The 25,247-nt window shown below is 40.2% G+C and overlaps 1 protein-coding gene across 13 annotated transcripts in view; it reads left to right on the top strand.

The window, feature by feature from the left end:
- foxp1b (forkhead box P1b) overlaps nucleotides 1-25,247 on the top strand; it is a 157,811-nt gene that overhangs the window by 66,981 nt on the left and 65,583 nt on the right. For all 13 annotated transcript variants that reach the window (XM_058402844.1, XM_058402839.1, XM_058402837.1 and 10 more), the window contains one exon: nucleotides 6,845-7,014. In XM_058402844.1, coding sequence (XP_058258827.1) covers nucleotides 6,856-7,014 — 159 coding nt within the window. In that variant the 5' untranslated portion in view covers nucleotides 6,845-6,855. The remainder of the gene's footprint in view (nucleotides 1-6,844; nucleotides 7,015-25,247) is intronic.

Below are 25,247 nucleotides of genomic sequence, written 5' to 3'. Positions count from 1 at the left end.
ATTAGTGAAGTGCACCCTCACTTGCATGCTCTTAAATTTTTACTAAACACAAGTTAGGAGGGTAATGAATTGTAATGTAATACCATTTAATATTAATAGCTCAACATTTCCTTGCCAAATAAGGTGAGTGAGTGTCATAGCATTTCCCAAACCAAGTTAAACTCCTGGCTAGAGCAGAACAATAACCTCGGCTTGGTTGTCACTGGTGCAGATCACCAGCAGCTGGGCTTTCCACCGTTAATGCCTCTTCAAATGTCAGGAGAACGACTGTTTGTTTGCCCGCCGTTTCTCCCCCAGCTGTTTGTTCTAGAAGGGCCCACGTTTACATCGACCTTGGTTCTCCCAAACAAATTCTCTCTCTCTCTCTCTCTCAACTTCTCTCAACTTCTCTCATTCTCTGAAGTATGTTTGCATTAAGACCTGCCCTCGGTGTCACCTATGCGATCTGTTGATCATTCCACCTGGTTAATGTTAAATTGCTCTTTGGAAGAAGACGTGTTTGTTCATAAACACAAGAAGAAAAAAAAAAGCCTTTTCCACCCCTCCTCTTTGTTTACCGTAACCATAGCAGCAATCTGTCATTAAACAAATAGCGGGCTTTGTTTGCCAGAACAAGTGGCCCAGCGTTGGCCCTAAAAGGGTTGAAAGCAAACTCAAGAGGAGTAGAAAAGAGAGAAAGAACAACAACAGAAAAAGTCACATAATAGTGCAATACAGTGAGATCTCTTTATCTGCTCAATGAGATGCATGTATTTTAATCAAGTCTACCTTTACTATTCTTTATGGTTTCAGTTGCAGAGATAAATAAAAAATGTAGAGCTGTAGTTTTTCAGTAAGGGGACTATACTACTAGCACTACTCACCAAACAGTTAGTGTAAACGTACAGTAAAGAGCTACAGTTATACATGCATTCAGTTATATCACCAGATTAGCAGCACTAAAAACACAAGACATATACACTCAGAACATGAATGCAGAGAGATTTTCACTACTGATGATTAAGTGCTTCCATAAGAGCTGAGACTTTAGCCATGTTGCTTGGGCTGGGGAGTTTTGTTTAGCCGCTGTGGATTTACAAATGAGAAGAGTCCAGTTTATAGAGTAAGGATTGACCAGTGAAGGTACACTATATTATACAGCCAAAGGTTTTGGGACATCTGGTGCCTTTACATGCACATGACAGTAATATGGAGCTGGCCTGCCCTTTGCAGCTATAACAGCTTCAACTCTTCTGGGAAGGCTTTCCACAAGTGGAGATTAGGATTAGGAGTGTGTTTTTAGGAATTTTTGACCATTCCTCTAGAAGCGCATTTGTGAGGTCAGGCACTGATGGTGGACAAGAAGGCCTGGCTCGCAGTCTCTGGGCTATTTCATCCCAAAGGTGTTCTATGGGGTTGAGGTCAGGACTCTGTGCAGGCCAGTCAAGTTCCTCCACACCAAACTCACTCATCCATGTCTTTATGGACTATGGTTTGTGCACTGGTGTGTAGTCATGTTGGAACAGGAAGGGGTCATCCCCAAACTGTTCACACAAAGTTGGGAGCATGAAGTTGTCCAAAATGTTGAAGCATTAAGAGTTCCTTTCACTGGAACTAAGGGGTCAAGTCCAACCCCTGAAAAACAACACCTGAATTCAATGATTTGGAGGGGTGTCCCAAAACTTTTGGCAATATAATGTCTTATAAGATGCTATTCTCATTGTTTGTAGTTGGAGAATTGTGATTGTACCTCTCAGAAGACATGGAATTTCTTGGAGTGTGCCTAAAAGAAAGAAATAAGTGGTAAACAGTTGTAGTCTAAACATATTATTATTATTATTATCAATAATAATAGTAATAATAATAATAATAATTTAGGTATATGGGCAGTTCATATATTAGAAGAATTAAAAAAAACTCTTACATTATTAATAATATTAATAAAACATAACAAAAAAACCCAATAGAAATTCTGTCTTTTAAATCTTTCCCAGAGAATGTTGTTATCTTTTTAGGGCTCTCAATCTGACACATTTGCATATTGAGCAATACATTTATCAGACGGAACAATAAAGAAATAAAATAGCACGTTTATTATGTGAAGTGTAATAAACACGTTAACGCGTAATCAAGCCCACACTCCCGCCTCTGAAAAATGTAGCTTCCTTTTTTAATCTCTAATCAGGAAAGGCCATGGGGGTTTAAGAAAACACGTTTCTAGTAAGCAGGAACTGAAATAGTGTCCCAAATCATGAACGTCTGCTTTAAGGGAACACTTTGGCCGTAAGGTCACACCAACACTAATAACACAAACACGTCCAGACTTCTACAGAAGTGGAAGAAAAAAATAAAACAGCACAACAGCACACACTCGACTCACAGACTCAAGAAAATGTATCCAGAGCTACAGAGAGCAGTGTGAAACTAGCAGCCCTTAAAAAAAGCAGGAGTGTTATGCTTCCCTGTGATGCAGCATGAGCAGCAGTTCTGAAGGAAGTCTCAGAGGAAGTGCGTGTCTTCTCCCTCCACAGGTACTCAGTGTCGTGTGTTAGGAGTTTTATTATTGTGCTTTTGAGTAGGAAATCTAAGGTGCATGTTCAGCCAATGCTTATTTGGTGCTGTTGAAAATGTGTCACTGAACTACATTTTTGTTTTGTACAATCAGACCCCAACAATATACGCACAAGAGGAGCCTGATCTCTGAAAATACGGCTTCTACAGGTTTATAGCTTCATTTACAAGTGCTGTGTGAAAGCCTTTAGACTTGCCCTGCACTCGTGTTGTAACGCACACAGCTTTTAGATCGGCTCGGAGAGCGTGACTATCTCTGTTATTTCTTTGTCTGTTAATTTTTTACCTCTCTTCCTGGACAAACACGAGCCATGCATGTGCACGATTTTTGATTTATTCCCTAGTCACAATAGAGCTCGTGTACACTAGAGGGAGGGGGAAAAAAAATCCCCCAAACAACCTGGGACGCTGTCACACCTTTTCATTGCTGTTGTGATGTCTAGTCTGTCAGCCAAGCTGAACCTAAACAACCGTCCATGAGTGTCCAGATGGTTTTGTCTCTGCCTTTTGTGTCTTCTTATCCACCGTATAAGAATGCTGTGCTTTTGTTGAGAGCTGATGTAAACAAGGAGCTCAGGAGAGTGGAGCCTGTAGGAGCAGGTGGAGAGCAGGAACACACTGTAATGGCTGGGATAAGAAACTCCTAGAGGAGGGAGGGAGGGAGGGAGGCTTGCTTTCTGTTGCTCACACATAGGCGTATACACAAACACACAAGTTTATAAGCACACTTGTATAGGTTTCTTATTACTGATCTGGGAAGTGATTGCAGTTTAAGTGCCACACCTACTTATCATGAAGGGAGGGTAGTTTGTAGATGTTTTTACAAGCATTTTATTTTTTATGACACACACACACACACACACACACAAAAAATCACTCTATTAAATGGCTCATGCTTGTTTTTGTTTTCTTGGTCTCAGATGAGCTTTGGTCATATGTTACCATCATGTGACACTCTTTGTGCTGTGTGTGTGTGTGTATGTGTGCACCTAGAGTGCACATGCACTTTTACTGTACAGACATCATTTAAGGAACTCTGTGAAAGCATCAACAAACAAAAACTTTGACCTTGCATTATCCAGTGTTTGTTCCAAACACTTGTGTTTTGCAAGCAGTCAACTGATGATAGACGTCTGCTTCACACTCCACTGCTGCCTTTGTTAATCTTCTGGAATTTCCATAATGCAGAGGACTTCTTGTTTTTGTTGGTCCTTTTCATAAGCCTTGACATGCTTTGTAAACAAACAGGCCTGTTTCTCATGAACTCTGTGTGTGTGTGTGTGTGAGAGAGAGAGAAAACTTTTAGAAAGAGAAGAGTGTTTTTTTGTTTTGTTTTTTTTTCCAACTAACATTTGCTCACAAGCCCTAAACAGACACATGCACACATTTCTCTTGAACCTAGAACCACCACAGAATGTTCTACTGCGGTTAATGCATTAGTTACCAGCGCTTCATTGAAATCAGCTTAATAATACAACGTCTTCATGCAGTGCTTTTATTCATACGCCGTTCTGAATATTAATGCCTTTTCACAAGGCTCTTTCATTGCTATCTGTTTCATACTTATGATGGATAACACACTTTTGGTGGCGATATTGCGGCTTTTAAATTATTTGGTGGCATAAGTTAATGAGACGGTAGATTTATGGCTTTCATTTGTTTGTCAATTTGAAAATTAATTGGGTGTTAATTTTAGCTGGCCCTGTTCAGACAGAGGCGACACGGGCGCATTACTTTGCATTCATTGTAGCTTTCCTTTCCTTTTAGTGTGGGTCACTCGTTCTGCATGCATTAAAACTCCAGCCCATTCTCCTGATTACTTTTTAGAGATGCCACTTTTCTTTTTTTTTTGCAAAATTTACGTCTTTATCTTCTAATTATTCAAATTCAGCGTGCAGCGAGTGCGCAGCCATTACCGCACACCCGTCCTCTATATGGAGGCTCAAGAAGAAGCCGGGGTGACAGACATACGTGCGATCATTCACGCACCCAGATTTGATGTAAAGATTTGATTTGGGAAGAAGGGGAAAGTTGTGAACGCCCTTTGTTATTTGGATTTGCACACGTGTTGGTGTCGAGCCCGAGGTTGAACGTGTGTTTGTAATTGCCATGCGGGCATGTGTGTACTGCAGACACACATTTTGGCGCTCTCTCTCTCTCGGTTCTTGTTTAGAGGATGCCGTAATTGACGTGGCCCTGGCAGCCTGGCGAAAGAGACAAGATGGGGCAACACGTACGTCAGCATGGAACAGATGACAGAGAGACCAAGAGAACGAGGGATAATAAGAGAGAGAAAACACGCGGCACAGTCTTAAATGCAGCTTGATACACAATTAAGGAAATAATATTTTGGTCTCGTTTGAACATTGCCTTGTTGTAGGAGCCGCACTAAATAAAGAGCAGTACATCCAGCATGGAAGCAGTAAATAGGAATTAGCAGCTCTGTAAATGCAAAGGCAGGCAGTGTGTATAAAGAGGTTTCCTTTTGTAAATTAATCATGCGTTATAAAGAGCTTTATTACTGTTACTACTGTTGGACTATTTTATCATTACAGCATATTTTGAACCGTGTTCTTCCTCGTGTACCACAGCAGTTCCCATGAATGAAAGGTGTATTGTACTTTTTAGACTGTTTATAGTTACATTTAATGTGACGGAGCATCAGTTTGATAAGTCTCTTGAGCTACAGCAGCTATAAACACACAAGGCTCTCCTGTTTTGTTTTGTTTTTTTCTTTTAAAGTTAATAAGACAGAAAAAAAATAAATCTCTACAGCTTGTCATGTTACCTGTCAGAGAAGTCTTCTGACCTTACTGACCATGTCACTGATACTCCTGACTCCTCCTAAACGTCTCCTAACAGAAAGCTTCCACATTTAATTTTTTTTTGTTTTATTAGAATAACTTGTTTTATTTATTTTTGTTTTTTAAAATAAAACATCTGTTTATTAATAGAAAAAACGATGCAGAGCTGAGGGTCCACCATATAAGGTCCTATGTATCGCTCGTTACTATAGGAACCATAACATACGAGCAGGAGCACATAAACATGAATCTGTCATTTCTCTTCCAGTGACAGTATTGTCAGACTTTCCAAAGTGCTGTAGCAGAAATAATATTTATTGTTATATAAAAATTGTTTTTAGTTCTTGAAACTTGCCTCTGCTATTCACCATCAGCTGTGTATTTTTGTATTTAGTTGTAGTGTCTGAATGAGTAATAATCACAAGTTTTGTTTTTTTTATCCTCACAAGAAGTGGATTAAAGTTGATGAGTTTTAAAACTGAATTGTCTTCCTGTTTTTCCTCACCTTTCTGATTGGAGCTTTTGTTTTAAGAGTGCTTCCGTCTGCTATTAATAATAAATCTAATATCTAATCCTGACTAGGCTTAAGAAGAGAGCATACACAAGAACAAACTCTCTCTCTCTCTCATACATATATATATATATATATATATATATATATATATATATATATATATATATATATATATATATATATATATATATATATATATATATATATGGAATTCTTTGTATACTACATGGCTTCGATGTATAAAATCTTACTGACACATGACGTTGATGTAATGGATACATTATAAATACATTGGCCATAAGTCTGGATTGTTTGCCTCAGCTGGTGCTTATTTATGTTCCGGCTGGGATTCTGGTGTAAACTCAACAGCTGCGATGCAAATGTTTGCAGTACAGTTTGATTTGGGACGATTTTCGGCGAGAGCTGTCAGCCATTAAAAAGCCATCGAGGCCGCGGTTCTTCTGGGAGCCATCCGAGTAAATATATCCATTTCAGCCCCGAATGTGTTTTGTTTGTGAGCGAGCATGTTTTCTTGGGCTCCTCTGCCGAAACTTGCACTGGGGTTGTGTTCTCATTCCTCACTTTTCCCCTTCCTTTCCTCCCTCTCCTACTTTTCCCTCTCGGAAGAAATGGAGAAACAGAAACGAGCATTGGAGTTCTCACAACCTGCACTTTTTTGGTTTGGACGCTCATGGATATGTCATCTCTAGAGGATCTAAGCAGTTTATCACCATGTGGGAAAGTGTGTGTGTTTGTGTGTGAGAGTCTCTCTCTGTATGTCTGTGGGTGGAAACCATCAGGCTAGAAAGTAAACAAACAAGTCCAGTCCAACTAGGAAGCGACAGGGAAAATCTAGCAGAAGAGTCAAATTGAGCTTGGTCAGTTTAGCCTGCTGAACTCGGATGTCTGCTCATGCGTTTCACCTACCTCACTTTATTTTAACAGCTGCGTCTTTTTCTGTATCTTTTCATCGCAGGCCTTTAAGTCATGATGCAAGAAGCGGGGACAGCGGAGGCGACGAGCAACGGAACAGTCAAACAGAACGGGGTGGTAGTTGAAGGTGGGCTTCGAGACATACGATCCAAGAGCGCCACACCTTCCTCTGACATCACAGCCACTAACCTCATGACCCTTCAGCAGCAACAGGTAATTGGGATTTCGTCTTACACACATACACACACATGTGGGTGAAGGTTTTTGATCATCCAGCCAATTCAATCAGTCGCAGACTCTCTCTCTCACCTGTCCTTTAGTAAGCCATGTCATCGAACATATCCCTCTGCCTCCTTTTAAGTGCTCATTAATATTTCATCACCCCTCCTTCTCCAAGCACATAAACACATTATTATGATTATTTATGTATACTGAAGGTGTCCTGAATATTTAAACTGCTCTAAAGTGCTCTTTTGGCAATTGTGTGTTTTCTTGCTGACGTGTTTATCCTAGCGTGCGTTCCAGTAAGATAGTTTGCAGAAATATAGGTGCAGTGGAATTCTCGGACAACCGCGCATCTGACACCACACGCCGTCGACATAACGCCGGCTGCATGTCCAACCAGGCACTGTGGCCTTTTAAGACCCGCCCCAGAAATGTTTTCCTGTCACCACAGCTTTTTGTGTTGGTGTGAGCGTTGGCCCGCGACAGTGCAGGCACTTGAAAAGATCAGTAAGCCGCATGCTATCTGTGCCCCGGGGGCTGATGGGAGTTGTTGTCAGTGGTTGTTTGGTCATGATGGAGCGACGCTCTGATGTAGCTGTCAGTCGGCATAGAAACGGCTGTCCGTAAACAAGGACAGTGTCTTTGCTATTTAAAAAAAAAAAAAAAAGAAGAAGAAGAACAATGACAGCTTTGAAAATCTTTCCATATGTCTTGGTGTCATGGTTGCTGTCGGCAAACTTTGAAATATCAGAACAATATAGATATTTCACAGAGCATCAGAACTGAAGGAGAAGTTCACAGCTTGGCATAGATAGATAGATAGATAGATAGATAGATAGATAGATAGATAGATAGATAGATAGATAGATAGATAGATAGATAGATAGATAGATAGATAGATAGATAGATAGATAGATAGATAGATAGATAGATAGATAGATAGATAGAATCATTGGTTTATTATGGACTTTCCATGTTTCCCAAGCAACTGGAAATCTTTCCTCATCCAACAAAAGATGACACTACAGCTGATTACAAAGCTAAAGTTCATAGCCGCCAAATAGTAGTCCTAATCCTTAGTGATTGGCTGTCAGAGCTACTCTCTTCCGCCCATCCAATGGCCGAAGCCGAACGCACAGCGCCCTGATGTTGGCCGCATGAAAATCACAGCCATGCTGAATTCATTAGTGCCGTCGTCACACAAAACCATGGATGAAACTTCAATAACTGCAGGCCACAGTTGAGTAAACAGTTGCGCTGAAATTTAATTCCTGTTGACTTTTCCTTCGTTCCCTGCCAGAGGCGGGTTCTGATTCGCCCGACTAAAACAACAAGAGTTACAGCTTTGATGGATGCTAGGGGAGGGGAGGGGGGGGGAGACACATTTGTGGCTGAACCAGAACATGATGCTGAAAAAAAGACTGAAGAATGGAAAGAAAGAATAGATCTGATAGGATAGGATCTGTGGAATAGTGCTCACTGTGATGTGGTAGTGTAATACATTACTGAGCTTTTATTACTGTAAATAATGATGAGCGCCTCAGCCACCAGTTGGGAAGCTACCTTTAACCTTTCTGCTGGTGGTTTAAACTTTTAATGTGTGTGGGTTTTTTTTTTTTTTTGTTTTTTTTTTATATCATTCAATCATCAAAAATCATCATGTTTTTTTTAATCAACTTTGGCCTTTTTTATGCCAGTGCAACAGTAATGAAGTAAGTAAGTAGTAGGTTATTGCTGGAATTTTACTACGTAGATTTTTTTATTTATTTATGTATGTATATTTGCACTCTTGCTGTTTTTGTGGTCTTAAATGAATGTGCTGTCTGGTCTGGGTGGGGGAAAAAAAAAGAGGTGTGACAGTCCGTGTCCTCCTACGCCGTGGGATTTCCAAATTCTTCTTGATTTAAAAGCGTGTGTGTGTCACCGTGTCTTGAGACCTCCTCCTAACTGTATTGCACTTAATAATGCAATCTTTTTCTGACCTCAAATGCAGCTTTGGAAGTCTTTCCAGATCCAGGAAAGTCTGTTTCATGTGTTTTTGCTCTGTCACTCACTTCTGTACTAATTAAATACAACATGCGCATTATGTTATTTATTATTTTATCTCAATAAGAACAAACACCACTGTTAAACAGTGCACAGAAAGAACAAACCACCTTTGTGGGCTTACTCTCTGTGGTTTTCTATTTGAATGCTCCAATCACAGGCTTGTACTCGCATAAACAATATTGCCAAAAGTTTTGGGACACCCCTCCAAATCATTGAATTCAGGGGTTGGGCTTGGTCCCTTAGTTCCACTGAAAGGAACTCTTAATTCTTCAGCATATCAAGACATTTTGGACAATTTCATGCTCCCAACTTTGTTGCAACAGTTTGGGGATGACCCCTTCCTGTTCTGACATGACTGCACACCAGTGCACAAAGCAAGGTCCATAAAGACATGGATGAGGGAGTTTGGTGTGGAGGAACTTGACTGAGTCCTGACCTCAATCTGATAGAACACCTTTGGGATGAATTAGAGTGGAGACTGTGAGCCAGACCTTCTCGTCCATCATCAGTGCCTAACCTCACAAATGTGATTCTAAAGGAATGGTCAAAAATTCCCATAAACACACTCCTAATCCTTGTGGAAAGCCTTCCCAAAAGCTGTTATAGCTGCAAAGGGCGGGCTAACTCCATATTAAATTCATGTGCATATAAAGGCAGATGTCCAAAAACCTTTGGCAATATAGTATAACTGCCATCTCTCCGATAAAGCCATGTCATCAATACGATGTCCATTTACGGTACAGCTATGTCAAATTGTTCACATTACAGAGCGTCATTTGCACGCAGGTTCCATGTCCCTCCATAAAATCCACCCAAATCGCTAAAAAAAAAAAAAAAAAAAAATCATTAATACATTTGCATAATAGCATTATCAATGCTGTTAGGATACCAATAGCAATTCGACATCAAATTGGCACTTCACGTGCACTTTCACTTTCTCTCTCATGACCTCCCGTTAATGCTTTACGTTTAGACTGGCTCTCAAAAGATGATTTCGAGCTCATCGAAAGATCCAAAAAACTCTTAATACTCCCACATACATGAAGCTGTAAATCAAATTGTTTTTTTTTCTTCCCTTGATTAAGTTCTCAGAAACAGGGGCTGTAATCCTCATATGATGTGAAGTGATTTGTTAAAAAAAAAAAAAAGGCAGTATTTTTAGAAAAGTCATTTTTCAACCATTCAGACGCCATCTGTTTACTTGTAATGTGATCTGACTTCATTATTATGTGGTGAATCGTGAGCATTCGCTTGTTCTATTTATTTGACAAAAATCTGTAATGATTTGGAAGCAAACTATTAACATATAGTCAAGACTATATGGCACAGTATATCATCATTATTTTATTTAAGTGTTTATAGTGAAGAAGCCATGCCTAGGGGCAAAATACCCAGTGTGTGTGTGTGTGAGAGAGAGATCAGTGTGCCATCCATTCTGTATTCCTCATTGTTTTCATGCACTTCTTCCTCTTTAATCTCAATGTTATCCTAGATATCTTATATACATATATATATATATATATATATATATATATATTAGGACTTGTGTCATTCCAAACGATAAAAAGTATTACTTAAATATCTACATAAAATATAGAAATAAAGATAGAAATATATTTTTATTTATTAATGTCACTGTAAATTGATGTAAAAAGGTTGAAGTGAATGAGCGAGTGAAGGACATGTTATTTGACCAGCTGCTATGATGGTCACAGAGATGCCCAAAATAAATCATAGCACATGTGCTACACCCCTGAAAATATCCATAACCTCATTTACAGCCTGCTAGAAATCTGTGATGAAATAGTGAAAAAACATGAAGAAACAATGTCTGTGTTTTTTCTTCAGTTGAATTCTGGATTTAATATAAACAGTTGATATTTCTCCTTCATGGATATTTACGTGTGTGTTTAACATATGCATATAAGGATAGACGTGTTTGTGTTTGAGATAACAGTGAGAAGAGTCCAGATTCTCAGCATGCAAGAAGTAACGTGTAAATTCTTGTAATAAGTTAAATTTTTAATGTTTTCTTGAAGTATTAGTTATGGATACCCATCCCACTTCTCATAAAGAACTTCACAGGTTTATAAAAGGTCACTTTCCCCCCTTTTCTTTAGTATTTTTTCTGTCAGTATGCACTTTGTAGAGCAATTGTAATTGTTTTCCTGATGATTAGGTTTCTATTTGATGGACAATTAAGACTAGACTAGAGTAGAAATCCTAGTTCATAGATTTTATTTTGTTTGACACTGCAAGGTTACTATATACCCATGTATGTATTTTTTTGGGGGGGGGCTTTTGTTTTAATTCTGATTAAGTATTGTATTAAGTTTGTATTGCACTTCTCATAAATAGACATCGTCACAGAGTAGCGAAATGTAGATTCAGATCCCTAGTGATGGATAATGATGAATAATGTATGATTAGGATGTGTGGTTATAGTGTCGTTTGCGACAATCCTGGGCTTTATAATGAGCAAATTTGTCATTTTCAACGCAGCTGTTATTAACCAATCAGGAATCGCGTCTGCAGGAAGGGGCGGCCTTTCTCACCTATTTTGTCGCCTCTGTAATATAAGACACTTTGATACAAGCGATGAACTACACACTTCTCTATCCTTTTGAAAATAAATATAAGCAAATATTTGTGCTTATATGTATTAAAATTGTGCTTTATTAATGCTCTTGTTTCTTTGTGACCTATAGCAGTGTATACACTGGCTTTAGTTTTCTTTTAGTTGTTTTTATTGCTTTTTTCCCTAGTGTGCACTTATTTCAATTATTTACTACTGATTTTCTAATGAGCATCTGATTACTTCATTATTTGCTAGTTTAGTTAAAACTTGTTGATTGGTTGCGGTGCTGAAACTCCAAAGCTAAGGGGTTTTTTTTATTTTTTAAAAAAAGAAAATCTCAGTCGAAAATTAATCTCGCAAATTCGTAAACTAATAAGCTCAAAATCCTTTGAGAACATGGTGGGGGTGGGTGGGTGGGGGGGTAAAACAAACCTGGCACTTGGCATGTCATCAGTTCTTGTTAGGGAACATAACTATGAAAGACAGTGCTCATTAATACATATGGAGGATAAAATAATTGTAATCTGTTTGATCATCTCAAGCCTGACGGAGGAATTCATCTTGCCACGCTAGGTAGATTGGGGGAAGTAGACCATAAGCTTTGTTTAAACATCTGTAAACGAAAGTCGAATCACAAGCGCCACACTCTTATATTTAAAAGAGACGAATTGTGGCCCGTGACAGGAGCGTAGCAGTTCCGGTTAGAACGTGATGCAGTAGATGCAGTTAGGGGCGGTGGTAGCTCAAGTGGTTAAGGCTCTGGGTCGTTGATCGGAAGATCGGGGTTCACGCCCCAGTACCACCAAGTTGCCACTGTTGGGTCCTTGAGCAAGGCCCTTAACCTTCTCTGCTCCAGGGGCGCTGTATCATGGCTGACCCTGTGCTCTGACCCCAACCTCCAAGGCTGGGATATACGAAGAAAGAATTTCACTGTGCTGTAATGTATACGTGACAAATAAAGGCTATTTCTATTTCTAGATCCGTCAGCTCACAGAATCCCCGAGGCCTTACACTGTAGTGTGCTTTGTTGCCACAGTGTGCCGAGCCGGTTCAGATCGGCACTTGCTGGGGTTTGTTTACTCCAACTGCGTATGCTCACTCAGTGTTTGTTGGATCGTTAAATGTTTGACTAGTCTTTGATATTCCAACAGTCTAATAAATCATGATCCGTCTGGCCGCGAGCGAGCCCCATCTCCATAACGATTGAGTCACGTTAGAAATTCAGCGTGAAGGCGTACCGCCAGCAAAATTCCTAATTCCCATTGCTAATTTCACTATTTGTCCATGAGCCTTTGAAAAGGAAGCAGTGCTGCAGTTGCTACCAAGGTATCCATAGGTGATATTGTATTTCTTTATGGAATTATTCGTTAGTTGTGTTTACAGTACACTTTTGTGTTTGAGGCAAATTACATCATTTCTATAACTAATAATGAATACAAACCAGCACTGGAGATGTCATCTCATGGCACTATACACACACACACACACACACACTCACTCTCTCTCACTCTCTCTTTTCCACAATTTTTTTTTTGTTTTTTCACCTTTTCTTTCTTTTTTTTTTTTTCTTTTTTTTTTTTTTTTTTTTTTAAGACAATGTAATCCCATTAAAGCACTTTCTGTCTTCTACCAGTAGACAAATTTAACAAGCCTATTAAGTAACAGAAAGAGAATCACATGATGCTTTATCTAAGAACAACCCAATCCTCTCCCACTCAAGTCAATTTTGATAGAAGAAGAGGATGAAGGAAAAAAGGCTAAAGATAAATAAATGTAATCAAGACAAAAAAAAAGGAGTGGGGGCTTTGATATGGCAGAAAGTACAAGAGAAAGGATAGCAGACAGTCTTTACGCCACTTGAAGATAGAATTGATACCTTGGTGGAATTTAGCTTAGGCAGTCAAATAATTGCCTATTTTTGGACAGTTGAAGGAAACCAGAGACCTCGGAGAAAACCCACATGAACACAGTGAGAACATGTGATACTCTGCACTGAGAGTAACCTGAGGTCAACGTCACCCACTGTGCCGCCTGGATGTCTTTTTATACACATTCTTCTTCTTCATCATCTACTTATTATTATTATTATTTATTATTATTATTATTATTATTATTATTATTATTATTATTATTTATTAATAAAAATTCATAGGTGTAAATAATATCTCATTCTAATTATCCATCTTTACAAGGTTGGAAAGAAAGAGTTCACTGCCTGTGGTTCTCAGTTCCTTATCCACTCTCTACAGCAAAAATGTTTTATTCCTACTGTTGTTGACTTGAAAGCGGGACACATTCTTCTCTTTAAGCTCCAGCTGCTAGTATTTTTTTTTCCTCCTGCGACTTCTTTCACATTTCGATCTGCTTTATTCTGCTTTTCAGCTGGTTTGACACTGCTTACTTGTTCTGCAGCTGTGTAAAAGTGTAAGTGACTGGAATTTCCCCGTTTTAAGATACACACATCCTCACCCGGCCATGTAAGCATGTCGCCAGAGACACCACCAGAAGTCAGGTGGATCAGAAATACATAGGGTTCCTCAAAATAGTCCAAAAAATTTAGTGTTTTTTTTTTTTCCCCTCCAGATACATATCAAGCTTTATGGAGCGAAATTTTGGCATGAAGTGAAATATATCTAGATCCAGTAATGACTGCATTTGGTGACTGCTTTTCAAAAGCTACTTTTGTCATGCGCACCCTTGAGCTTTGAGAGAACTTGTGGTTTTCAGCATTTTGTTTTGATGAGGAAGTTAGGATGATGAGAGTGATAAAAATAAAATTAAAAAAAAAAAGAAAGAAAGAAAAACAAGCTGATTGTATGCAGCAGCAAGCTTTTTGTGGTGTTTTGTGCCTTTCTTTCTCTTCATATTGATGCATCTGCAGCAGAAAGTGTCTGCGCGTGCACATACAAACAGCCTCCGCAGCAAGAAGGAAGTGGCTTTTTACGGCTGATGGAGGATTTAAATCTTAGGCTTGATGACTGTATAAATGCATATCAACTCACCTGTAATTAGCCAGGAACAAACACTCCGGCATCCATACCAAGCCGTCATGGACGATATGTCGGTGCTCAAGAACGTTTCTGTTGTCTCCGCTGCAGCTGTTATAGGGCACAGTTTGATGATTTATGACCATTTCTGCTGGTGCATTTTTAATCACTTGCATGCTCGAGCAAACTGTTGTTGACTTGTACTTATGGACTGCCAGTAATCACCCTGAACTCACACGCATGGCTGTTGAATATTTAATATCAGAGGCTGCCTCATCACAGACATCTTTTAATGAAGTTTGAGGGCTTGGAAATATCCATCCGAGCCCCGTGTCTGCTCGTCCTAACGTATTCCATCAATATCAAAAAGTAAAAAAAAAAAAGAAGAAGAGGAAGAAGAAGGAAAAAAACAAAACAATGGATGAATAATTGCTTTTCTTTTATGGAAGGGCAAACCCGTTGGAGTTTGCTTTGTCAGGCTCATGGATGCTTTAGCTTTGTTACAAATTACAAGATAAGGCAATGCAATTATGATTTTTTTTTCTTACTTCTCTCTGTTCTTGGAGGAGTGCAGTTGTCTGTGTCATTGCATCTAGAGAGATAGGAAAAAAGGTCGGCTTTTTAGCCTGCAACACTTTGAGTTAGAAACTGGCTGGAATGGCACATATCTTCCATTATGCAAAAGTGTACATGGTGATGAAAGACAGAGAGAGGGAGAGAGAGACACTGTGTAGATCCAGATGAATGCCTTCACTGGTGAGAAGCTGATGGAAGACAGATGAACAGAGCAGAGAAGCTGGATTAAAATAAGATTCATGGCTTGTCGCTAGAGCATTCTCCTTTCTCGCATCTGTCCTCTCCGCCCTCTTCCTCTTAGACTCTCGCTTGTAAACTCTTACAGGGAATTTTGTCCGATTGGACCGAAATGACAGGCTTCCAACTTCCCAACTTATTGCATATCTAGACAACAGGGATAAAGATCAGCGTTATGACACTGCATATTGCCTCAAATTGCTTTATTGGTAAAATGATAGTGCTTCCTCCAATTTCAATAATTTTCTGGAATCCCTTGTTGAACGGGTTTAATTGTGTTATCACCCAACTTGCAACATCTGTCTTTATACTAGAACAGATGACAGTTTTATTACAGGGTGAATTTCTTTGCTGCGTCTGCCAATTGATGGGCAATCTGATTCATAATCGGCGCGATGCAATGGAAATTAAACATTAAGGGTGCTTGTATGTAGAAAAGGCGAGAAAATAATTATTCTCAGAAGAAAGGGAACCTGCAGCGTGTCACAGAATACTCCATCACCGCGTTTTTCCGTGGAGAACCGGGCCTTTGCAATTTCACATATTACCTTCTAATTGTGGCAAGCAATATCTCTCCACCTTTAAAGAGATACTTTCATCCGCACTCCAAAACGCAGTGCCGCTCTTCCCAAACCTGGCAACCCGGGCCCCCGTGCTGGGGTCTCGCTTTCACAGTCAGGGCATCAGAGGAGATTTATTATCCAGTCTAGCGCCCATAAACCATAGAGTGCTATGATGATGTGCAGGTCATATATATGTACGTAGGGCAGATGGAGAGAGTTTACTGCACCGCGGGTTAACATCCTGTTTACGGTAATTCATGTACGAGTTGTTTGACAGTGAGGTAAGGAGTGTGTCTGGGGCCATACAGGAAAACAGGCCCAAGTTGCTTTACTAAAGGCTGCAGCGCCACACTGCTAATGGATTTCGGGTCAAACGGTCAGCCGACGGAAAAGTGGCATAGTGGGAAGAGAGAGAGAGGGAGAGAGAGAGAAAGAGAGAGAGGTAGTGTGGGATAATGCGAATGATTCGTGTGTATGCCTGTTTTTTTTGTAAGATCTGTTGGCCGTCCCATTGTTCTACTTCCCATATTTTCATAGATGATGTAAGCTCTCATTCTTTCCCTTCTTCTTAAAAAAATGTGTGTGTGTGTGTGAGAGAGAGAGAGACCTCCCATGTAAATGATGCCTACTATGCTGGTACCATTAGGAGCATGAAGCACCTCTCATTGTCTACACCGAGCGGACGAGCTTTGATGCTGTGAAGAGGGGAACTGTAAACTTAAAGCAGGTGTTGTAGGGAGCTGGGGGAATGAGGCGGCCCTCTGTGGTGCTGGTTATTTCGAAAGGCTCTAAACCCCGTCAAGGAGGATTTCAGATTAAGATGCAGCCTGAACTTTTTATATCAATGAAACATTTCTCGTTTTTTCTTCCTTATAAGCTGTCCCAAAGGATCGGGCGAGACAGCCGACGTCTTATCTAAAATGAAAACTTGGAATGTTTTCCTGCAGCTGACCAATAACAAGAGTTTGTGGCCAAAACGGTTCCTGTTACGTATAGCCCAATTTGAGCCGAGTTATTAGTACTCAATTTAAAGATGCATTAATTGTCATGGGAAATAGGGTGCTTATTCATTTTTAATGAGATTTTGACTTTTCAAAAAAAACTTCACCGAATTAATATGTATCAAGAAAAGTTTTTTTTTTTTTTTTTTTTTTTTTTCCTCCACTAGGATCGAAAACTTCTGGGTAATTAATATTCATGGACTGTGCATGTTAACACCCCCAATACAAATGCCATGGAGATCCAATTAACATAGAATGGGCCCTGAGGAACAGGGATGATGAGGGTTAAACGTGCTGTTGAAATGAAAACTGGGCCTTTTTGTGCTTTTTCAAGCGCTTATTTGTTTCAATATAGTGTTTATCCACTGAACACGCTCCTGATTAAGGCATCTCTGAGAAACCCCAGAGATTTGGACAAACAGCTTTGAGCATGAGAGATTCTGAGTGTCAGACGAACAGATAGTGAAGATAAGTGGAGGGGCGGAGCACGTTTGTGAGGATTTGTTTTGTGCGTGTGTGTATATATATGTGTGTGTGTGTGTGTGCGCAGACATGAACTTTAATCATAGGCAGGCTCACTAATGTGAAAGTCCTGTAGTGTATTTCTTATTCATAATGTCTAGATGTGGTGCAGGTGCAGTGTTGATTCACAGGGTTGTGGTTCAGCACTAAGGCCGCACAGCCAGTGATGGAGTAGAGATTTGTCACCATTGCTTCATGTGCTACCCGCCTCTTTCATGTGTGGCTCATATTGTATAGTGGTTAACACACCATCTATGTTAAATGTTCGCTTTCATTAAAAAAAAAAAAATCGTGGTCCGCTGATATGTATCTAATTACATTAAGATGCGCTATATGGCTAAAGGTTTGTGGATTCCTGACCATCACACTGTTGGAAGCTCGTATTTGAAAGATCTATCCTCAACATATTTCATCATAAATCCTGCTGTGCCTAAAGAGAAGTCCATGAAGACCTGATGAAGAGAAACTCAAGTGGCCTGCACTGATCCCTGACCTCCACTTCTATGCATACTACAAAAATTCCATGCATACTACACACACATTATTGTAATACAGATGGATTGTACTGACCTTTATTATACATACTTATGTAGGGCGTGTGGTCACACAGGTTGTGCATGATCATTAGTTAGTCACTCAACCAGTGGTGGAAAATACTTGACTAATTGTAATTTTTATTTAGACTTTTAAATTACAGGTTAAAAATTACACAAAGGTCTCTTCCTCTCAAGCAGTAACTGTGCTCTGTATATCAATTGAATGTGCTCAATTTTGTATTTAGTTTAAAGTGGATACAACTGGACCAACTGGTCATCTGCAATGAACTTTTTATTCAGCACATATCTGTGTGAATATGGATAAACCACTAGACTAAGCTTGAGGATGAGCAACCGTGTCCCTACCTGAGTACAGTGCTACAGTATGCGGGAGTTAGCAAAGACTAGTATAAAATCCCCTCTGCCTCTGAATCAACAAAAATACTAAAGGTTTTGATAAAAAAATAATAATAATTAGTTTTCACATGAAGAAAAATTCTCTTGTCTTAAAACGTGTTAAACCTCTACAGTAGCAGCATTTTTACTTTCACTCCTAAATTTTCCACTAAATATTTTTCTATTATAAAGTAAGTTTTTGACACATCGTCTGTATTTTGTGCTAGAAAAAGTTTTCCAGCTGGATGCAATGAAATCTTTATCAATATGTCCATTCAAAAGAATTTATCCTTATTTTAAACCTTAAAATAAACCAGACACCGCAGACGTAATTTGTAGCCTGATAGATACAGATAGGACTAAAATGGATGTACAGAGTCTAATAATTCCCCTGCCTCTCCATAACTAACCCACCAGGGCTAAAGACACACGCAGGATACTAGCTGTCCCAACGGATCAAGAAATTTTGCTGCGATGAAAATATGGACTCATATCTACCTATCACTGTCAGACATCTAAAGGCTCCAACGTAATCGTCAAACTTGTGTGGCGTTGTTCCTGTGTGTTTTCCGTTGTTAATAATGACCTGTCGAGCCCAGTGGATGTGACATGGCCTCTATTCGGGAAGAGAGATGGCAGCAGCGGCAGTTTGCGTACCATTCAGAGAATGATATTCGACGTCTATGATATGATGGCGGCCCATAAATATGGCTGATGGTCCCTCGCCTATCTGTGAATGACGCCTGCCATAAATAGTTTCCCCTCTGTTCCCCTCTCATAAATCCTTCCCTTTTTTTCCCTCCCTCTCCATTTCTCCCCGAGAGAAGGAAAATGTGATGTATTATTTAGTCGGTCAATAAAAAAACAAATGTTTTGTAGGCCGGGAGAACGAGCAGAGCAATTCCCCTCGCAGCACAGGGAGGTGTGTAGCGCCGCGCTCCCGGCTTCGCTGCCCTGTTGTTATTTGCTTGTTTACAGGCTCTGACATGATGTAATGGGAAGGGGCCGTGAGAGTGCAAGCTAGCAAATGGCACCGAAAATAAGCCAGTGCCTTTATGTGCACGTCTGTCTCTTCCTCGCTCTCTCTTCACACGCCCGTCGTTTCCCTAAGAACTCAGGAATATGTCCTGCATACACCTGACCTCTGAAAATACACCACTGCTTTTTCCATCATGAGATCTCTACAGGTGCTGGGGGAGAAGAGGAGATGTTATGTCTGTGACTGGAATGCAGAATTGAAATCTAAGCAATATTTCTGTTCAGTCATGTTCTGTTGAGCAAAAAGAAATGTTTACAGCATAGAGCTAATAGATGCCGAACCACTTTATGAGATTTATTGGATTTTAATTGATGCCGAAAATGCGTGCGTCCTCAGATACAATGACGGATTCCACCGGTTGTCTTGTCCTGGATGGCTCTAGAAGGTTGGCACACAATAAACCACACGTTTTCCCGCTTACGATGACGGTATCACAAGTGATCCTGTTTCTCAAGAACCCGAAAAAAATCCGAAATTCCGATCCCAATAAAGTATTGGGCTATCATTGCTTTTCCGCCTTGCAAGTCAAGATCGACACGTGAGACAGTTGATCGAGGCATGAGATCAACTACTTTCCCTGACACTACAGGATGTTGAGTCTTAAATACCGAACCCTGGGACACCTCAACTGGCCTGCGAGTAGATCATCATTGTTAAGATTAGATTTTACACTCTCCACACTACAGGGTAATCCGAGAACATAATCATTTAAGACCAGCCTGAAACGTGCGAGTGTTGAGGAGGGAAAATGAGCCTGATTATCCTGAAATGTGGCCCAGGCATTAAGATTAACAGGCATGTCGGGCAGATGTTGGATGTTGTAATGAAAAATTAGCGCTCTGATCCATCTTTTCACCTAACCTAGTCCATCACTCTAGCTCTCAGTCGGTCCGAGCGACACGTCCAAAACACGTCATGTTATGACGTGAACATTTCCCCAATACGTGATGTATATCCCGGGATATAGGTCTGCTAATAAACTGCAAGTAAATTAGTAGTGCTGTTACTGGAATATCTCCAGAAACAATCCTGTTGCAGTTTAGATTAGCTTCTTCCAGTCAGTTTTGTAGTTAGCTACAAAAATCCAACCATAAAGATGTTAGAAAAAGGTGTCACGATGCACAAAGTATCTCAGAAAAGTACAGTGTGATGTAACTGATCACAATATTGATATTATACCATCACATTTCCCAGTCCTAGCTCTCAGCACACACTTCTGATCTATGCAAATACTATCGATCGTGTGAATTCCGAGAAATTGACTCCCATATTCTTGAGCCAGGTCATTATTATACGTGTTGTATTTAGCTTTTCTCATGTTCTGGCTTGCAAAAGCAAAAAAATGGACATGGATTAGCATGATCACCAGGGCAAAAAGCCAAAAAAAAAAAAAAATGCTGTGGGTTTATGAATATTTACGATGCATATGGTTACATGTTTTTGGCTGCAGCTGGTGTGTGTTTTTATACGTACAGCAAACATGCTCATACGTTAGGAAGCGTGTGTGTGCACATGTTTGTGAGAGTGATGTAGAAATGCGCAGGAAGAGAAGTATTTTGGTGATTCACATTGTTTTCATGTCTCAACAGAACTTCTTTTAATATCACTAATTTCTCACAGCGCTTGCGTGTTGTGCGTTGTGGTGATGATCGTTCGTCATTCCACATCGCTCTTGTCGCCGCGCAATCAACACCGATCTTCTCCTCGCAGTCCTACGCCAGGATATCCTCACAAAGAGCGGCAGAAGTAAATCTCTTAATTGTGATATTAATGTGATTGTTTGTTGCAGCCTCCAAGCCTGCGGAGCATGCGTCACGACTGAAAGCGAGCAGCAGCCATTTCCTATGTACCAGCACAAGAGCAAAGTCGAGCGTATGATTAATTTTTCAATTTCTCTCTGCGGATATCTAATAATTGCTCTCATAGATAGCCACAGGCCCCTATTAAACATTAAAATATATAAAAAAGAAAGTTGGAATCAGAAAGATGGTATTTTTGATTGAATAATGTAAAATATCTGTAGGGCAACTGGGAAAAAAAATGGCAAAGCTAGTCAAGGTTTGTTCTTCAAATCTATCATGCGACCATTAGCGCATAAGAATAAGCAGATCCCCGTCTGCGGAAGCAATGCCACATTTATTTTCTTTCCACAGATAATGCAAATAATCAGCCTGTTACAACTTACATGTATGCCTGTCATTTATTTTATTGATTATTTATTTATTTATAAGGCTTGTTTGAAAGCAGAAGGAAGAAGAGTTGGTGTATTAAGCAGAAATGTCTGCTTAATTGGTTTGTAATAATGCATATGCTAGAGCAGTATATTTGCCTGCCCCGTGGTTGTGTGTGCTCATTAGCTCTTTCTGTTTTTATGATCCTGTTTATTGGGTTTTACGACACGTGCTAGGATTTTGATTTTATAAATTAGGACGTAGGAACTAAGACTCATTTGTGTTGTGTATTCCTCCATCTACATATACAGAGTCGACACACCTTATTAGTACAGTGTATTAGAACAGTGTACAATAAACAGGCTTTAATGTCAATACAAGGACAAAAATGGCCTTCAAAAAGGGTGTACAGGGAGTACAATGAGGCTCAGGCCAAGTCTCTCTCTCTCTCTCACACACACTCACACTCTGCTGTCTTTGCTCACTTTGCTCTCTTCCCTCTAATATGATCTTCATCTCGGATTGCAGCAGTACAGGGGAATCGGAGCTTGTTGATCCAATTTGGCTCAGGTAACTCCGGGCGATGGCTGAGCTGGAGCATGCGAGCCGTGCCTGGAATGGCGAGGCTGTGCGGTCACAGGCACGCAGGGATTGATTGATTCCGCCTGTTAAAGAACAAGATAAAGCACATCAGTAAACAGCACCAAGCGTGACTCGCTCTGATCAGTCACCAAGCGCCACCCCGGGACCGTGGCACACAGCGGGGCATGATCCCACTTTAGGGGGAGTGCGCGGAACAGGGAAATGAAGTGTGTGCATGTGTATAATGAGAAGATAGTGCTGACTCATATAGCACTAGTTCCTATCTTTACTACAGCTGGACATACATGAGGCAAAAAAGGTATGTTTCAACGCAAAATATGATGATAGTTTTGTCACGGTTACTCAGAAGGTTTATTGTGGCACTTCAGTACTTCATCGTAAGCTCTCTAGCACCGTGGGAGAGAGACTGTATCACACATTGAGGGTGTCTCAATCAGCTCGCTAGTTCAGTAGTCAGGATCCAGGGAGTCTCAATCGCAAAACTCTTTCATGTGCTTCTTAAAAAATCTTTAGCATCCATACCGGAAATGATGTCATATTTTCTGAAGCCTCTCAGCTTGAACAAAATTGTCAAACAAACTGTTAGAATGTAAGCAGCTGGTTATCACTGTTGAAGCTCTCATCAATTACTTATATTAGCGCTTTGAAACTTTATTCAACATTCTCCATATGGTTCGTTTAAGCTGAAAGACTTTTAAAAAATCCACTAGCTAGAAATGTAATAGAACAAACAAAGTATTTACTATAATACTGTTATAAAACATCATAAAAAAATAATCTTAGAAGGATATCAGTCCTGCCTGTTGTTAAGTGGCAATGGTGAATTTTCACAGAGCGAGTTTTTAGTCATGTCGCCAGAAATCGAGTCGTCAGTCCCAGTGTGTAGTGAGCCAGGGCCTGAACTCATGTACACAATACACCGATTCACGAACTAGGGACCTGATTGGGATGCACCCATAGTGTATAATATGACCAGGTAGAGTTGGATAAGGTTTTAGACATTGCTAGATGAAAACAGCCACCTATTTATTTGACCATCACTGTATATGATATTTATTCTTTATGCATACATTTTTCTTAATGCACAGTAGTGATTTCACAATTTGCTAGATGGAAAACCCACTCCCGAATAAGCAGCTGAATCAAAGGTTTAGAGAAATCAGCTTAAATTTCTATGCATTTGACCCAATCACCTGTGAGCACGCTATACACTGTAGGAAGCACGCTGTGATAACAGCTAGTCGTGTGGCTTTGCAGTTCTAATGGAGGAATACCTGCTTCTCTCGTCATGGTCCTGGTTCACAGAGACATGCCGGAATTGAGAACGAAGCCATAAAGGGGATTAGTATGCGAGTCTTAAAACCAAGCTTGTGGATAAAATAGAAAAGCTGGTGGAAAACCAGTTGTACTATTTACTACCCCTCTTTTTTTTTCTTGTATGGTCTGCATAAAAATGTTAACAGCGTAGGCTCGGTATTCTCCATCGGCGGAAAAAAATAAACCACAGCCTGCTTTAGACACATCTTTAGACACATTAATATTTTAGGCCAAGCTATTCATCAGTAGAATAACAAAATGAACGAGTGGAGCTGCCCTCATCCCAGTAACATTTCACATCCCGGTAGCACTGCCTGGGTCCTCCACAGCAGGCCTCCAGCTATCCCAAGATCCCCTGCTGCTGTGTCTTTTGACAAACTCCACCTCCACTGTGATGCCAGGTGAGAGTGCCTGTGCTACCTTCAAATGAACAGAGAGAGAGAAACAAATGATAGAGCTACAGAGAAAGGGGAAGAAATGGAAAGCAAGTTTACACACACAGACATCCTTTTTATTTTTATTTTTTTGCCTGTGTCTGTTTTTGGAGTTAGAAACACATACACCCGCTCGACCTCACGCACACACCAGCCCATATTTCAAACAGATGTTAAAGTGGGGGAGCTTCACAAGAGCCCACAATCAAAATAATTATCCTCCTAGCCCACTATTTATAAAGTGTTTATGTGATCCTTAGCATCGGGTCTCACTGAAGTAGCTGTTGTGTGTTAAACACTCTAACTCGCTCGTTAATCTCTAAACACCTCGATGGCTCGTAGTCATTTATCATCAGCGAGGGGAGGAAAACAACCGGCCGCCTGTTTCCATCCGAGCGCAGAATCCGCACGCTCGCTTCCTTACTCGTGTAGCTAAGTGTCCTTTAATGTAATTGAGCCTCTGGAAAACCACGACTGTGGCTGTGGTCACCGTCGGGTTTCTCGCTGAGGTTAGACTCTGGTTGTACAGCGGCAGCACACATGCGCAAGACCTTCTCCGCATGGTTTACGAAGAAGATGGACGAGTAAACAACGACTTCAAATAAATATGCGGATCAGTGCTTCAACAGCACTTTCACAACAAGAGGTGCTTTCAAATGTTTAGGATTTTGAAGAGGTCTTTACAGATGCGCCATCTGTAAGGGGGGGGGGGTTGCATTATATCACATTAGGAAGATAATCAGTTGCTTTTTTGTTATGTCTTAAGTCATAAAACGTAATGTTGCTGCATAACGTGTTTCCTCCAGATTCCAAATATGCAGAACGAAGAAAGCCTGAACATTTCCTTCAACCCCACAAATCACTAAACCTACATGTCTGTCACCTTTTTGTGTAAAGTGCACTTCGAATAGACGGCATGTGTGTTATCTCTTCCACATTCATTTTGAGGAAGCAAAGATGATCGAGTAGATAACCCGCTTTGTTTAGAATCATTACTATTGTGACTGGGTTTCCTTATGCTGCCTTAATCACTAGCGATGATATGCTACAGATGTGTCAGTCAAATGAGATGAAACGTCAGACCCGGGCGCGTTTCACTCCTGACATGACCGTCACTGAAAATGCTTTGGGAATCTACCGTCTGGGCTAGAATGAAATCAGCCCAACCTGCACCTTTATGCCATTCCTTTTACTTTTCTTATTTGCACTTTT

The sequence above is a fragment of the Hemibagrus wyckioides genome, linkage group LG11 (genome assembly GCF_019097595.1).
Source record: "Hemibagrus wyckioides isolate EC202008001 linkage group LG11, SWU_Hwy_1.0, whole genome shotgun sequence".
Classification (NCBI taxonomy): domain Eukaryota; kingdom Metazoa; phylum Chordata; class Actinopteri; order Siluriformes; family Bagridae; genus Hemibagrus; species Hemibagrus wyckioides.
The sequence above is the reverse complement of the archived record's forward strand: the minus strand, read 5'-3'. Positions and strand labels throughout refer to the sequence as shown.